Consider the following 15,550-nt stretch of genomic DNA (forward strand, 5'->3'; position numbering starts at 1 on the left):
ACATTACCTGGTCCATGCATTAATAATCTAGACATAATCTCACTTGCTATGACTCCTGGCCATTTAACCACCCCTCTCAGAATGTTCTGCACCTGCTCAATATATTCTTGACCATGCACCTAGAGGTAACATACCATTCTGGGCTGCTAATGCAGCCTGTACATTCCCTTCTCAATTTCCTTATTGCTGTTCGTTTCCGAATCTTCTCTTCCCTCTATCTCACTCTCATCAGTACAACTGAACAATCCATGGTGTCAAAGTCTTGGCACTCCATTGTAGAATCAATACTGTCATCAGTATTCAGAAAGGTATGATGGTCGGAGTGTGAGATGCACTCAAGGGAGTCCCCCTGTACCTGCCTGGCTTTCCTTTAGTGCTAAGAAGTCACCCATTTCCTACCTGCATATGCTCAAATTGTAAGACTAACCAGTATGTAAAGAAGTGGGCCAGGTGGCTCAGTGGTTAGTACTGCTGCTACACAGTACCAGGGACCTGGCTTCGATTCCAGCCTCTGGTGACTGTTTTTGTGGAGTTTCACATTAGCGAGTTTTGAGAAGATTTGTAGCTCAGGTTGAGGTTCTGGATGTAGGTTTGCTCGCTGAGCTGGAAGGTTCATTTTCAGATGTTTCGTCTCCATACTAGGTAGCGTCTTCAGTAAGCCTCCAGATGAAGCACTGGTCATGTAGCCTGCTTTCTATTCATGTGTTTGGTTTCCTTGGGTTGGTGATGTCATTTCCTGTGGTGATGTCAATTCCTGTTCTTATTCTCAGGGGGTGACCTAAGTCAATGTGTTTGTTGACAGAGTTCCGGTTGGAATATCATTCTTCTCTGAATTCTCATGTATGTCTCAGTTTGACTTATCCTTGGATGGATGTGTTGTCCCAGTCGAAGTGTTGTCCTTCCTCATCCATATGTAAGGATACTAGTGAGAGTGGGTCATGCCGTTTTTGTGGCTAGTTGGTGTTCATGTATTCTGGTGGCTAGTTTTCTGCCTGTTTGTCCAATGTAGTGTTTGTTACAGTTCTTGCAAGGTATGTTGTAGTTTTGCTTGTTGTCTGTAAAGGGTCTTTCAAGTTCATTAGGTGCTCTTTTAGCGTGTTGGTGGGTTTGTGGGCTACCATGATGCCAAGAGGTCTGAGCAGTCTGGCAGTGATTTCCAAGATGTGTTTGATGTAGGGGAGAGTGGCTATGGTTTCTGGACGTGTTTTGTCTGCTTGTTTGGGTTTGTTGCTGAGAAATTGGCAGACTCTGTTCATTGGTACCCATTCTTTTTGAATACACTGTATCGGTAATTTTCCTCTGCTATTCGTAGTTCCTTTTTGCTGCTGTGTGTGGTGGCTCATTGAAATAATGTTCCAGCTCAGCAAGCAAACCTATGTCCAGTTTGTACATTCTCCCCGTGTCTGTCTGGGTTTCCTCCGAGTGCTTAGATTTCCTCCCACAATCCAAAGATCTGCACGTTAGGTGAATTGGCCATGGTAAATTGTCCATAGTGTTCAGAGATGTCTATGTTAGATGCATTAATCAGGGGTAAATGTAGAGTAAAGGGAAATGAGCTTTGTAGGATATTCTTTGGAGAGTCGGTGTGGACTTGTCAGGTCAAAGGGCCTGTTTCCACACTGTAGGGATTCTATGATGGCAGTCATTACTGAAGCTCCCAGCCTTGCAGTGATGCCAACTACTGCTGAAGGCACAAGAAAGACATAATTCAGCATTAAGACTTGAACTAGACAATTCAAATGTGAAATCGAGAAACAATCTCTTGCACAAAGGACAAAATGGAAATTCAGTGGTCACAACTAAGATTTTTATAGAGATAAAGATATCAAGGGATGTGGTGAAAAGACAGGTTAGTGAATTTATGGTACGTGTCAATTAGCATCTAAATGAATAGTGGAGCAGTTTTGAGGGGTTAAGTGATCTGCTCCTGTTAACACTGCTTTTTGTTCAGGTAAATGAAAGCAGAGATGAGAAAGGAGGTGTGAAAGAAAAGTTCTTCGGACTGATCATTAACCAGGGTGGTCTTATTAACTTTCTGACACCTGCAGTTCTCAATAATCAATTTTATATTTAAATGCCAATGTTGTATTTTCTAGTATTTTTATTTTTAATGAGTATCAAAAATTTACTTATGCCACTCGGCATGGTGAAGCATGCACAGGACTTAAAAGAGATATGGATATTTTAGATTTTTTAACCATTGTTGATTTTTAAAAAAATCTCAGTGGCACATCTTAAACAAGAAAGGAACAAATACCCCAAAATGTCTAATAGTGGAAGTAGTTGTAATGATAGTCATTTTTTGTGTTAAACTAGTGCTGAATTATTAAATTCTAATCATGTTTGGTTCAAGACAAAAGGACTATTTCTGTTAAGTAGATACATGCTTGTAATATTCTTAATGTTTTATCTAGGTTTAGAGTCTCTTGACCCCTTACCATACATTGCAAGGAATGTGAAGATTTACTCAGCCATTTCCCAGACTGAAGTGACATTTCAGGAAGGCAGTACAGTTGTCAAACGAATATATTTACACATAATTGTTTGCTTTTGGCTTGTCTATCTTTGATTAAAAAGTACTGTTGCTGGTTTGCAGGAGAAAACTTGCTTAGGGATATAATATGTTAATTGGGATCATAAATGAACACCCTTGGTATTGTATGTTACCAGCAGAATACTTTTAAAAGCAGCTATGCAAAATTGACTTGCTCCAGTGTTGACCTCTGCTACAATCAATCAATGACTGTATGGTTTCTTATATTTATCAATTACGTGATACCTGACATGACACAAATAATATTTCAAACTTCCGCACTCTAGGGAAATCCTTTAAAAATTAATTAAAGAAACCCTTCACATTGTACTTGATTGCCTTTAACTGAATCCTTCTCTCTTGCACTTGATGAAAGGTAAAATGGTTCAAATAAATTATACATTGTGTGAAAGCAAGTAACGAATACTCACAAAAGCAACCAAATTGTCAACTTTTAGACCAAATTAATTTGTGAAATGCCAAAAAATATGTAACCTTTCTACACCATGGGGTTCTAATTTTCAATAAAATTACTGAAGTGTCATGTTAATTTCAATTATCTTGAAGTTGGGTCCAGAAAAAGTGTGTTAACTTTAATGGATTACATGGGCAATATCGCCACTCAGTGAGCCAGAGATATGGATGATACAATCTTCCTCTGTTTAATACCCATCTTGATATTGAGAGACAATTTGGCTGAGTAATGTAGTTGGTAAGCTATTTAAACATTACAGACCTAGTAATTGTGTAATTTTATTCCTATCTGCAGTCCAGTCATCAAGGCTGAGCCCAGTTCCATATTCAGTGTCCATGTGCATTTCCCCTACATGGACTGCTGAGTGCTGATTTAGGATCTTTGCATCAGAGTTGATTGTTTCATGTCCTAAAGTAGTGGCATGGAGACCAATTATAATGTTTCTGTCTGCAAGTTTAGTCTGAAATGAGAAAATTAAACACAGAACAAGATATTGACTCCTGAGATGTTATGCTGAAGGAGATTTAGCTAACCACTGAACAGACCGAAATAAAGTCAAAATGGTGGTAGAAATCTGTAATAAGAGAATGCACTGGAAATACTTAAATCTGACACCATTCGTGGATAAAGAAAAACAGAGCTACTGTTTTGAGTCGAATAAGCCTGTTGAATGCTAAAATGCATAAATAGGGCAAGTAGTTGAACAAAATACATTAAATTAATGAGTACAGTTCTCAGTTATGATTTTGAAAACAATGGACATGAGCTTTTTCAATCAACCCTTTGCAACTGATTATCACATGTAATGTTTGAAATCTATTTATGATGCAGATTAGATCACCCATGGTATATCTATTCCCCCAATATTTCAATAATTCACCTGAGTTATAAATTTGCTTTGGCAAATTTTGCTTGTATGTTTTTATGTATTTTTAATATGGTAATTCTTATTCAATTATTTTCACACAGCGGAAAGCAGCATCTGTGCCTTCTAATGCGCCGCCTCCTCCACCACCACCACCACCACCTCCCCCTGGTGGAATTCCAGCCCCACCTCCCCTTCCAGGAGGCACTGCTCCTCCCCCACCTCCCCCCCCTCCTCCTCCACCACCACCCCTGCCAGGTGGTGGGCCACCGCCACCACCTCCACTTTTTGGTGGCCCAGGCATACCACCACCACCACCACCGCCACCGTTTGGGGGCCCGGCTCCTCCTCCTCCACCCTTCGGAGGTCCAGCTGTTCGGTCGCAGGCTCCTGCACCACTACCACATGGACTACAGCCAAAAAAGCAGTATAATCCAGAAGCTCCTATGCGAAGAGCCAACTGGTCTCAGGTGAGCATTTGTAAAATGAAAATGTACTTCTTCAAGTGTCAAATATTCTGTCATTTATGTTTTTGCTAACACTAGCTGCCAGCCTGAAAGATGACTGTTCTAGGTAGATTTTCTTTCAAGTCAATTGCTGCTGAAAATTGCACTGCACGAAAGTCAAAGCAACCAAGATATGTAATTTAAATGTTCACAGAACAGTTGAAGGAATTATTCTAAATAACGAAATGCTCACCTTTTCAGTATGTTCAAATTACTTTTGTCTTTTCCTGTCACGGAGACATTGCACATTCCATTCCTCTTCATGAAACTACTGTTCTTCATCTCTATTTGAATCTAACATTGCTCCTCTGCCTTATGATTTTGATGTTATTATTCTAGGCTTGTAGCCCTCAAAAGTAAGATGCAAAAAAAAATTCCACACCTCTACTTTTGACATCTACATTGCATGCGAAACCTTCATTATCTTGCCTTATCAGGTATCTGTCCTGTGAGAAGCCAATCGATTTCATTGTTTACAGAATGGAAGCCACTTCAGCTGCTTTGCTTCATATCCTTTCCTGTTACTAGCAAGTTAAATCGCTTCTTGCTCATAACTTGTTCTTATTCTGACCATAATCTCCCATTTTTTCCGTGCGTGTTTGAGCTCTCAATCCCTTAAACCCATCTCAGTTAAATACCTAAGCAATTAAGTTCCTTTTTGGGAAGTCAAGCCACCTAAAATTTTTAAGTGTTTAGTTTTGTTCAGGCAGTCCATCTCCCTTTCAAAACCACCACCAACTTCCATCTCCTCAAAAAAGGTTTCCAATGACCCATCTCCTGTTAACCACCATCCAACTGCAAACACCTTTTCCTAACAAAATCCTTATATATGCTTAACCATAGTTTACCTTTTCACAGATTCCTGTTTGAATTTTTTTCATCCAGGTTTCCCCCCTGCAACATCAAAATTATCTTGATCAGAGACTGATAATTTTCTTTGAAACTTTTGTGCATTATTTCCTCCCAATCATGTATAAACATTCATTAGGATCAGAATAATTTTGCACATGTCTAACTATGATACCTAAATGTACCAAATATTCCCTCTCTTTCAACTCTTAGGCTACTAATCTACTGTTGGATTAATTATCTGACTTCCAGCCTCAGATAATTTATGATCTCTTCCAGTATTTTATTTTTGCCACTGACCATACCCCTTCTTTAAACATTGTCAGAAACCGAGTCTGTAGGAAATTCGTTATTCTCTCGCTAATATTCTGACTTCAATGCTTGTTCCTCAGCAAGGCATTCTTTTCCACTTATCTACCAATGTGACTGTTTCAGTCTATATGTAGCTGAAATCATTTGATGTTTGGGCCGCCTCCAAGCTTAACAATTCCAATTGCCTTGTCATATTCTCCAAAGATGTCAGCTTATCCAAAACCCTACTGCTGTAAGACATTCTTTGCCATTCCCATGCCTGCTGACGTGTATTTGTTCCCTTTTCTCCAATGTTTCATATGCATACTTGTGTGCCATTTGCTTAAATGCTTGAAATGTTTCACTTTTCCCTCTGCTTTTTTTTGTGCCAATAACCCAAACTCTGAACTTTCCATCAGTGACAGTACTTTCAGGTATCGAGGTGCCATATGTAGGATTTTTTTCACTCGTCACTTCTGTGGCTTCTCCATTTCCTTGTTTAAACATGTGTTTAATGTCCATCTTTACCAAGCTATTGCTTAAATCTCTTAATAGTCCCAACACCATTTTGGCTTTATAACAGCATTGGATTTTAGCACTTGTCAAGTTGTCTGTTATCAATTGTAAACAACTTGGAAAAAGTGAGAAGAATAGGAGTGGCAAAGAGCTGTCACAGACATGATGGGCTAAATGGCTGTCTCTTGTAATGTATAATGCTATGAAACCAGTCAAACATGATCCCTTTAGCTTACAATATTATCAAGGAATCATTTGGGGATTTAAACCGTGCAGTTTTAGTGTGACTGATACTCGAAGTCAACTCATTGTGCCAATTTGTATCACCCATTTAAGAATGAATATGTCCTTACTTGAACAACTGTCAGTTGGGATCCCACGATTTAATGAGTTCATGAATTCTCTTTCCTTGCCAAATAATAAGAATGAAGTCAGACAAGAAGCCCTGCATTACAGGTTTGCATTGACTGATCGAGCACAACTTCCCAGTTAAACATCAGATATACAAAAATTAATAAATATGAATAGATTCAGTCAGGGCTATCTAATAATTTGAAATAACCCATTAATGGACAGAGTTACTTAAGAAAATCAATTATGATACATCTGTAGTTCACAATTGAACAATCATGCATTGTGGGTGTTAGAATTCTGTCTGAGATTACTGAAAATTGGTGGAGTACAATTGGGGTTCCATCTCAGTAAATTGAGAAATTAACAATATTAGATTGCCAGTTTTTAGTTGGTAGATTTTTGTTTTATTTATTCATGTCCAAATGCTGGTGATTACACACATTTTCATAACTTAAAAGGTCAGGTCCCTGGTTGAGATGTGCTTGAATGTAACTTCCTTCACTGACACTGAGGCAATTGCCTCTGGCATCTTAAGTTGCTGAGCCCCAATGGAGATAGGATTATGTGTTTCATTTGAATCTTCAGGTTTGGTTGAACACCAATATGAGTATTGATGTTCTCACCTTTCTTGATCTCAGCAATTGTACAGCGAATTGACACAATTGTATTTGTGCTAGATGCACATTTTAACGTTGAAATCCGATGACTCTGGAAAGCTTTTTCCCAGCCCCTTGGTGGCGGCTTTAGAGGGAGAGGGACCAGAAATATTTTTAGAAATGCATTGACTAACCACCAGATGCTCAGCCTCCGGCAGCATTTCCCCAGGGCTATTTGCATGCCTGGGAGATGACCCGCACAGCAATTGGAGGCCAATTAAGGCCGTTATGCTACTAATCAATTGTTGTTTTCCTCAGGCATTGGCAATTTGCCAAAGGTGCAGGAGACCCTGGCTGTGTCAACAGCTTCTCTATTGTCAGAAGCGAGAACACATTTGGAGATTGGAGCATGAATGTATTGTTATCTTGGCGTGAACACCCAGGTTGCATTCAGTGCTTCTCCATGCAGATACATTCAAGTGGAAGTGTTTCCCTCCTGATAAATCTGACCGTTTCAGATGTTAGGATTTTTCTGTTCATTCCAGTTTGTGCCATGTCTCTATCTTCACCTTTTCCTCTGCATTCACCCACATGCCTTTCATCCTAATGATGCTGCTATCTTCCCCTGTGCTGCTCTGATTAACTGCCCTCTGTCTAATGCCCAAATGCTACTCATCATTAGATTGTGGTTCCTGGAAGTGGCTTCTTAAGAAACTATTCACAAAAAGATTGCAACAAACAATCAACCATTTATTCTTCTAAATGAATGATCTGTTTTCATTCTCATTAATTTTATGTGATTGGTACGCTTATGGCAAAAATCAACCATTTATATCTTGAAGAGTTTATTTAAAAAACATCTTGACCTACTTCATATAGACTGCCCATGGAAGAAAGCAGGAAATTTTCTAGCTACTGATAGAGTTATAGAGATGTACAGCACAGAAACACAGACCCTTTGGTCCAACTCGTCCATGCTGACCAGGCAGCCTAACCTAATTTAATCCCATTTGTCAGCACTTGGCCCATATCTGTCAAAACCCTTCCTACTCCTGTACCCATCCAGATGCTTTTTAAATGTTGCAATTGTACGAGCCTCCACTACTTTCTCTGGCAGCTCATTCCATGCATGTACCACCCTCTAAGCGAAAACGTTGTTCCTTAGGTTTCTTGCCTTTATCTTTCTCCTGTCACCCTAAACCTGTGCACTCTAGTTCTGCACTCTCCACCCCAGGGAAAATACTTTGTTTATTTATCCTATCCATGCCCCTCATGGTTTTCTTAACCTTTATAATGTCACCCCTCAACCTCCAATGCTCCGGGGAAAACAGCCCCGGCATATTCAGCCTTTTCCTATAGCTCAAATCCTCCAACTCTGGCTACGTCCTTGTAAATCTTTTCCGAACCATTTTCAAGTTTCACAATAACCTTCCGATAGGAACGAGACCAGAATTGCACAAAATATTCCAAGACAGGACTAATCAATGTCCCATACAGTTGCAACATGACCTCCCAACTCCCGTACTCAATACTCTGACCAATAAAGGAAAATATTGGTTACCTTCAGTATCCTATCTATCTATGACTCCACTTTCAAGGAACTATGAACCTGCACTCCAAGGTCTCTTTATTCAGTAACACTCCCTAGGACCTTATCATTAAGTGTATAAGACCTGCTAGGATTTGCCTATCCACAATACCACACCTCACATTTATCTAAATTAAACTCCATCTGCCACTCCTCAACCCATTGGCACATCTGTTCAAGATCCTGTTGTACTCTGACGTAACCACCTTCGCTGTGCACCATACCTCCAATTTTGATGTCATCTGCAAACTTACTAACTATACCCCTTATGTTCACATCCAAATAATTTTATATAAATGACAAAAAGGAGTGGACCTAGCCCTGATCCTTGTGGCACTCCACTTGCCACAGGCCTCCAGTCTGAAAAGCAACCCTCCACCGCCAGCCTCTGTCTTCTATCTTCAAGCCACTTCTGTATACAAATGGCTAGTTCTTCCTGTATCCCATGAGATCTAACCTTGCTAATCAGTCTCCCATGAGAAACTTTGTCGAACATCTTCCTGAAGTCCATACAGATCACATCTATTGTTCTGCCCTCATCAATCCTCTGTTACTTCTTCAAAAAACTCAATCAAGTTTGTGAGACATGATTTTCCACGCACAAAGCCATGCTGACTATCCCTAATGAGTCCTTGCCTTTCCAAATATATGTAAATCCTGAATCTCAGGATACCCCCCCCCAATAACTTGCCCACCACCGACGTCAGGCTCACTGGTCTATAGTTCCCTGTTTTTTCCTTACCATCTTTCTTAAATCATGGTATCACATTAGCCAACCTCCAGTCTTCCGGCACCTCATCTGTGACTATCGATGATACAAATATCTCAGCAAGGGGCCCAGCAATCACTTCCCCAGTTCCCCTCCGAGTTCTAGGGTACACCTGATCAGGTTTTGGGGATTTAGCCACCTTTTATGCATTTCAAGACGTCAGTACCTTTTCCCCTCTAATATGGACATTCTATATCTTCCATATGTCCTCCACAGTAAATACTGATGCAAAATACACATTTAGCATCTCCTGTGGCTCCACACATAGGCTGCCTTGCTGACCTTTGAGGTGCCCTATTTCCTCCAAAGTTAACCCATTTGTCCTTAATGTATTTATAAAAATCCTTTGGATTCTCCTTAACCCTATTTGTCGAAGCTATTTCATGTCTCCTTTTTGTCCTCCTGATTTCCCTCTAAAGTATATTCCTACTACCTTAATACTCTTCTAAGGATTCACTCGATCTATCCTGTCTGTACCCTCCTCCTCAAACAAAACCACAATTTCTCTTGTCATCCAGCAGTCCCTACACCTACTAGCCTTTCCTGCACCTAGCAGTCTTTCCTTTCCCCCTAACAGGAATATACTGTCTCTGGACTCTTGTTGTCTCATTTCTGAAGGCTTCCAATTTTTTAGCCACCCTTTACCTGCAAACATCTACCCCCAATCAGCTTTTGAAAGTTCTTGCCCAATACTGTTAAAATTGGACTTTCTCCAATTTAGAACTTCAACTAGTAGATCTGATCTATCCTTTTCCATCATTATTTTAAACTAACATAATTTTGATTGCTGGCCCCAAAGTGCTCCCCCACTGACCCCCTCAGTCATGTGCCCTGCCTTATTTCCCCAAGAGTAGGTCAAATTTTGCACCTTCTGTAGTAGATACATCCACATACTGAATCAGAAAATTTTCTTGTACGTGCTTAACAAATTCCTCTGCTTCTAAACCCTTAGCACTATGGCAGTCCCAGTCTATGTTTGGAAAGCTAATATTCCCTACCATAACAAACTTATTATTCCATTAAAAGGTAATGGAATTATGACACATTTGTTTCTCAGTTTCCCTCTGACTATTAGGGGATATATAATACAATCCCAGTGAGGTGGTCATGCCTTTCTTATTTCTCAGTTCCACCCAAATAACTTCCTTGGATGTATTCCCAGCAATATCCTCCCTAAGTACACCTGCAATGTTATCCCTTATAAAAATGTCAATCCCCCTCCTCTCTTGCTCCCTTATCTGTCTTTCCTGTAGCATTTTTATCCTGGAACATTAAGCTGTCAGTCCTTCCATCCCTGAGCTATGTTTCTGTAATTGCTCTGATATCCCAGTACTATGTTCCTAACCATGCCCTGAGTTCATCTGCCTTCCCTGTTAGGCCTCTTGTATTGAAATAAATGGAGTTTAACTTATCAGTCCTCCCTTGGTCTCTGCTTGTTCTTTCCTGCCCTGAATGTTTGACTCGCTCCCTTTCCCAACTGTACCAGTCTCAGATTGATCTCTTTCCTCACTATGTCTGTGGCTCCCCACCCCAATCTCCACCCCGCCCAACCTCCCGAGTTTAAATCCTCCGGAGCAGCTCTAGCAAATCTCCCTGCCAGTACATTAGTCCCATTCCAATTCATATGCAATCCATCCTTCTTTTACAGGTTTCTTCGAACTCCAGAAGAGATTCCAGTGATCTAAAAATGTGAACCCTTCTTCCATGCACCAGCTCCTTCGCCACATATTAATCTGCTCTATCTTCCTACTCCTACCCTCACTAGCTTGTAGCACTGGGAGTAATCCAGAGATTACTATTGCCGAGGGCCTCCTTTTTAAATTCTTGCCTAACTTTGTATATTCTCCCATCAGAATCTTATTCTTTTCACTACCTATGTCATTGGTTCCAATGCGTACAATGACCTCCTGCTGGTTCTTCTCCCCTTTTGAGAACACTTTGTACTCTCTCTGAAACACTGACAGAATTTAAGCTTAAACATGACAAAGAAAGGCTACGACTTTAAAACTAACTAGCAGGGTGCATGTGCCCTGTCTTTAAATTTGAAGTTTGAAAGAAACTTTGTATTTAATTGACCAATTTGAATGTCATGTGTGTCAAGTTTGTTTTACTCCATTGTCAATTACAGGGAACTTCGATTATCCAAATGAGATGGGTAGGCACTATTTCGTTTGGATAATCGCTTATTCGGTAAATCGATTAAATGCCTTTCCTCTGGGTTTTTAAAGTCTGCTCCCTGTTTAGTAGACTGCAGAAGCATATAGTGTGCGAGACCCTGCACCCAAATCCCTTCCAACCCTGCCTCCAGCACAAAGCACGTGAGCCCCTGCCCCCAATACCCGCCAACCACGTCCAACCCCGCCTGCCTCAGCCCCCCAACCCTGACCAACACCACCCCAGCGCTGTCCAGTGCTGCCCCCGCCCCTAACCCCGTTCAACATCATCCCCACCTGCCCCCACACTCCAACCATGTTCAACACCGCCCCTGCCCCATCAACTCCGTCCAACACCGCCCCCCTCTCTCACCCCCCCCCCCCCCCCTCCCCCCCCCCACGCCTGCCCCCTCTCTGGTGCAGCCGGACTGGACACTATCACTAAGACTGCTACTGCATCTGCCTTTGTGGGGCAAGTCTCCAAATAGCGCATGCACGCAGCCACAGCCCCACGCACAACTTTTTACTGCAACATTTTGACAGGTTCCACCTTTATCCTCTAAAGGACAATGTCGGAGAGGTTATCTGGGGAAGTGGGGTGGAGGTGGGGGGGGCGTGCAGTTAGGGTACACCCCTCTATAGAACTCCAAGGAAAGTTTGGGGAGAGAGAGAGGGTGGGAGGTCAGTCATTTGGAGATGATGCCTGTTTAATCACTGTAAACAAAAGATGCTATCGCTGTTGGAAACATGTCTTTGATGTAATGTTTCAATCGGGACCTTGAGATCGCCTTTGGGTGGCATGGTGGCTCAGTGGTTAGCACTGCTGCCTCACAGCACCAGGGTCCCAGGTTTGATTCCAGCCTCGGGTGACTGTCTGTGTGGAGTTTGCATCTTCTCCCCTTGTCTGTGTGGGTTTCCTCCAGGTGCTCCGGTTTCCTCCCACAGTCCAAAGGTGTGCAGGTCCAGTGAATTGGCCATGCTAAATTGTCCATAGTACTAAGTGCATTAATCAGAGGGAAATGGGACTGGGTGAGTTATTCTTTGGAGGATCAGTGTGGACTTGTTGGGCTGAAGGGCCTATTTCCACACTGTAGGGAATCTAATCCGATTTTTGGATAATTGGTATTTGGATAATCGAGGTTCATCTGTATTTGCCAGTACATTTGTTCAGAAATCTAACTTAGTGAAATCTGGAATTTTAAGGACTGTCTGACTCTATGCATTTTAAGGATATCAATGTTTCTGCAAAAATTCAACAGAATACGATATCTATATGCAAATACTCTTTGCCGGCCACATCTCTTTTCTAAATGACCTTAGAACACTGCTAATGCACATCTTATTTGTATGCACAAAACTGAATAGCTTTTAGCTTCGAAGACCTTCAGGGTTTATTAGTTGAGAGAGCCTTTGTTCCTTAAAAGCCACTCTCTGTTTGATCAGCTGTTTTTTGCCTGTCACTTCCCAGCATTCAATTCCACTTAACCCTGTACTTTAATAAAATTCCAATTGAGCCCACCATTCAGGCAATTGAAAGGTTAATCTTTCTTTAGTTTCATGTCCATACTCTTTTCTTTCAACTCTGAGCTGTATCTGGACTATTTACTTCAAATTTTAAAAATGTAAATGTAAGATGTCACATGTTGTTGAATTTGATGTTATAAGGGCCTTTTTGAGACTTGCGGTTTTTAATGATGGAAACTAGGGAGAAAAATCATATTGCCTTTAGCTACTGTCTTGTCATTCTAATATTATAAAGATATCTGTTGTAGATATATTCCAGGACCACCTCTTACTTTGGAATGTAACTACATTGGATAAAATATTGAAATGTGCATGACTGCTGTTTGAAGTCCAACAGAGAGAAATTAATGAAAAGGAATTGTAGGATGACCGTTTCATAAGGTTATTAATATTAACAAATGTATTGTTTCATTGAATTGTTCTGTGATTTGTTAATTTCCAAGATAGAATAGCTCTTGTAATGTGGCTTCGGAAGAATTTCAAAATTATGCCGTTGTATTTTTTTTTCTTCCCCTGAGTGAAGTGAAAGTTGCCATGGTCCCAGAGAACCAGAGGCTGCTGTCTCATTAGAGAGAAATGACTGGTGGTGAGGTTAACTGGTGGGTCACTATGTGTCGAGCACATTTGAGAAGCTGGGGCCTTCATGGTGACCTTAGCTGGTACAGAAATTGAACCCTTGTTGCTGGTGTCAACAGTGATGACATTAGAAATTTTGTTTGTCACCATAAAACTGACAAAGATAACTTTGAACCTGAGAGGATAAGTGCATTTTCAAAACCAGTTTGACAGTGATTATGAAGTGGTAATCTCATCAAGATATTTGATAATTTCTTTTTCAGGATGTTATGCAAAGCAAATAAAAATATAATGTAAGATAAGTAAATGCAGTTGGATCTTGTTCTTTCTGAATATCAAATTTAATTTATCATCAATATTTTGGCATCTAGCAGTTTCTGAGAGAGACTTCTGCAGAAAACTTAATCTATTCTTTTGAGCAACCTATTTTAGCTGTTCCAGACATTCTGTTCAAATACATTTTTCTGGTGTTTGTCTGAAATTTTAATTTAACCAGAAGCCTCTGTTCTTTTGTGTTACTGTCTTTTAGTTACTGTAAGTACTATTTTAAGTTTGTTTTCTGTGCTCTGTTAAATACTTACTTAACTTCTCAGGGTACCCAATGATTTTTTTTTAATGCTGATTAGGGCTTCTGAGTTATTATATACTGGAGTGGTGGTGCTGGAAGAGCACAGCAGTTCAGGCAGCATCCAACGAGCAGCGAAATCAACGTTTCGGGCAAAAGCCCTTCATCAGGAATAAAGGCAGTGAGCCTGAAGCATGGAGAGATAAGCTAGAGGAGGGTGGGGGTGGGGAGAGAGTAGCATAGAGTACAATGGGTGAGTGGGGGAGGAGATGAAGGTGATAGGTCAAGGAGGAGAGGGTGGAGTGAATAGGTGGAAAAGAAGATTGGCAGGTCGGACAAGTCAAGGAGACAGTAACTGAACTGCAAGTTTGAAACTAGGATGAGGTGGGGGAAGGGGAAATGATGAAGCTGTTGAAGTCCACATTGATGCCCTAGGGTTGAAGTGTTCCGAGGCGGAAGATGAGGCGTTCTTCCTCCAGGCGTCGGGTGGTGAGGGAGCGGCGGTGAAGGAGGCCCAGGACCTCCATGTCCTTGGCAGAGTGGGAGGGGGAGTTGAAATGTTGGGCCACGGGGCGGTTTTGTTGATTGGTGCGGGTGTCTCTGAGATGTCCCCTAAAGCGCTCTGCTAGGAGGCGCCCAGTCTCCCCAATGTAGAGGAGACCACATCGGGAGCAACGGATACAATAAATGATATTGGTGGATGTGCAGGTGAAACTTTGATGGATGTGGAAGGCTCCTTTAGGGCCTTGGATAGAGGTGAGGGAGGAGGTGTGGGCACAGGTTTTACAGTTCCTGCGGTGGCAAGGGAAAGTGCCAGAATGGGAGGGTGGGTCGTAGGCGGGGTGTGGACCTGACCAGGTAGTCACGGAGGGAACGGTCTTTGCGGAAGGCGGAAAGGGGTGGGGAGGGAAATATATCCCTGGTGGTGGGGTCTTTTTGGAGGTGGCGGAAATGTCGGCGGATGATTTGGTTGATGCGAAGGTTTGTAGGGTGGAAGGTGAGCACCAGGGGCGTTCTGTCCTTGTTACGGTTGGAGGGGTGGGGTCTGAGGGCGGAGGTGCAGGATGTGGATGAGATGCGTTGGAGGGCATCTTTAACCACGTGGGAAGGGAAATTGCGGTCTCTAAAGCAGGAGGCCATCTGGTGTGTCCTATGGTGGAACTTGTCCTCCTGGGAGCAGATACGGCGGAGGCGGAGAAATTGGGAATACGGGATGGCATTTTTGCAAGAGATAGGGTTTTTACCTTTTTACCTTCTGAGTTATTAGTCATTGTTGTTTGAAGCTGCCTGACACAAGTTATCCTTACTAGTAGATCGAATGGGCATACATTGTCAATGTTAATGGCAGTGTTTGTGACTCGCAGGATCCTCTTCACTCCCTCAGCGTCTC

The 15,550-nt window shown here is 41.7% G+C and overlaps 1 protein-coding gene across 5 annotated transcripts in view; it reads left to right on the top strand.

The window, feature by feature from the left end:
* diaph2 (diaphanous-related formin 2) overlaps positions 1 to 15,550 on the top strand; it is a 780,284-nt gene that overhangs the window by 306,874 nt on the left and 457,860 nt on the right. For all 5 annotated transcript variants that reach the window (XR_011964075.1, XM_072594677.1, XM_072594675.1 and 2 more), the window contains one exon: positions 3,978 to 4,343. Coding sequence is in view for 4 of the 5 variants with exons in the window: in XM_072594677.1 (XP_072450778.1) it covers positions 3,978 to 4,343 (366 nt within the window). In the remaining variant the exon portion in view is untranslated. The remainder of the gene's footprint in view (positions 1 to 3,977; positions 4,344 to 15,550) is intronic.

Source organism: Chiloscyllium punctatum, chromosome 25, assembly GCF_047496795.1.
Source record: "Chiloscyllium punctatum isolate Juve2018m chromosome 25, sChiPun1.3, whole genome shotgun sequence".
Lineage (NCBI taxonomy): Eukaryota > Metazoa > Chordata > Chondrichthyes > Orectolobiformes > Hemiscylliidae > Chiloscyllium > Chiloscyllium punctatum.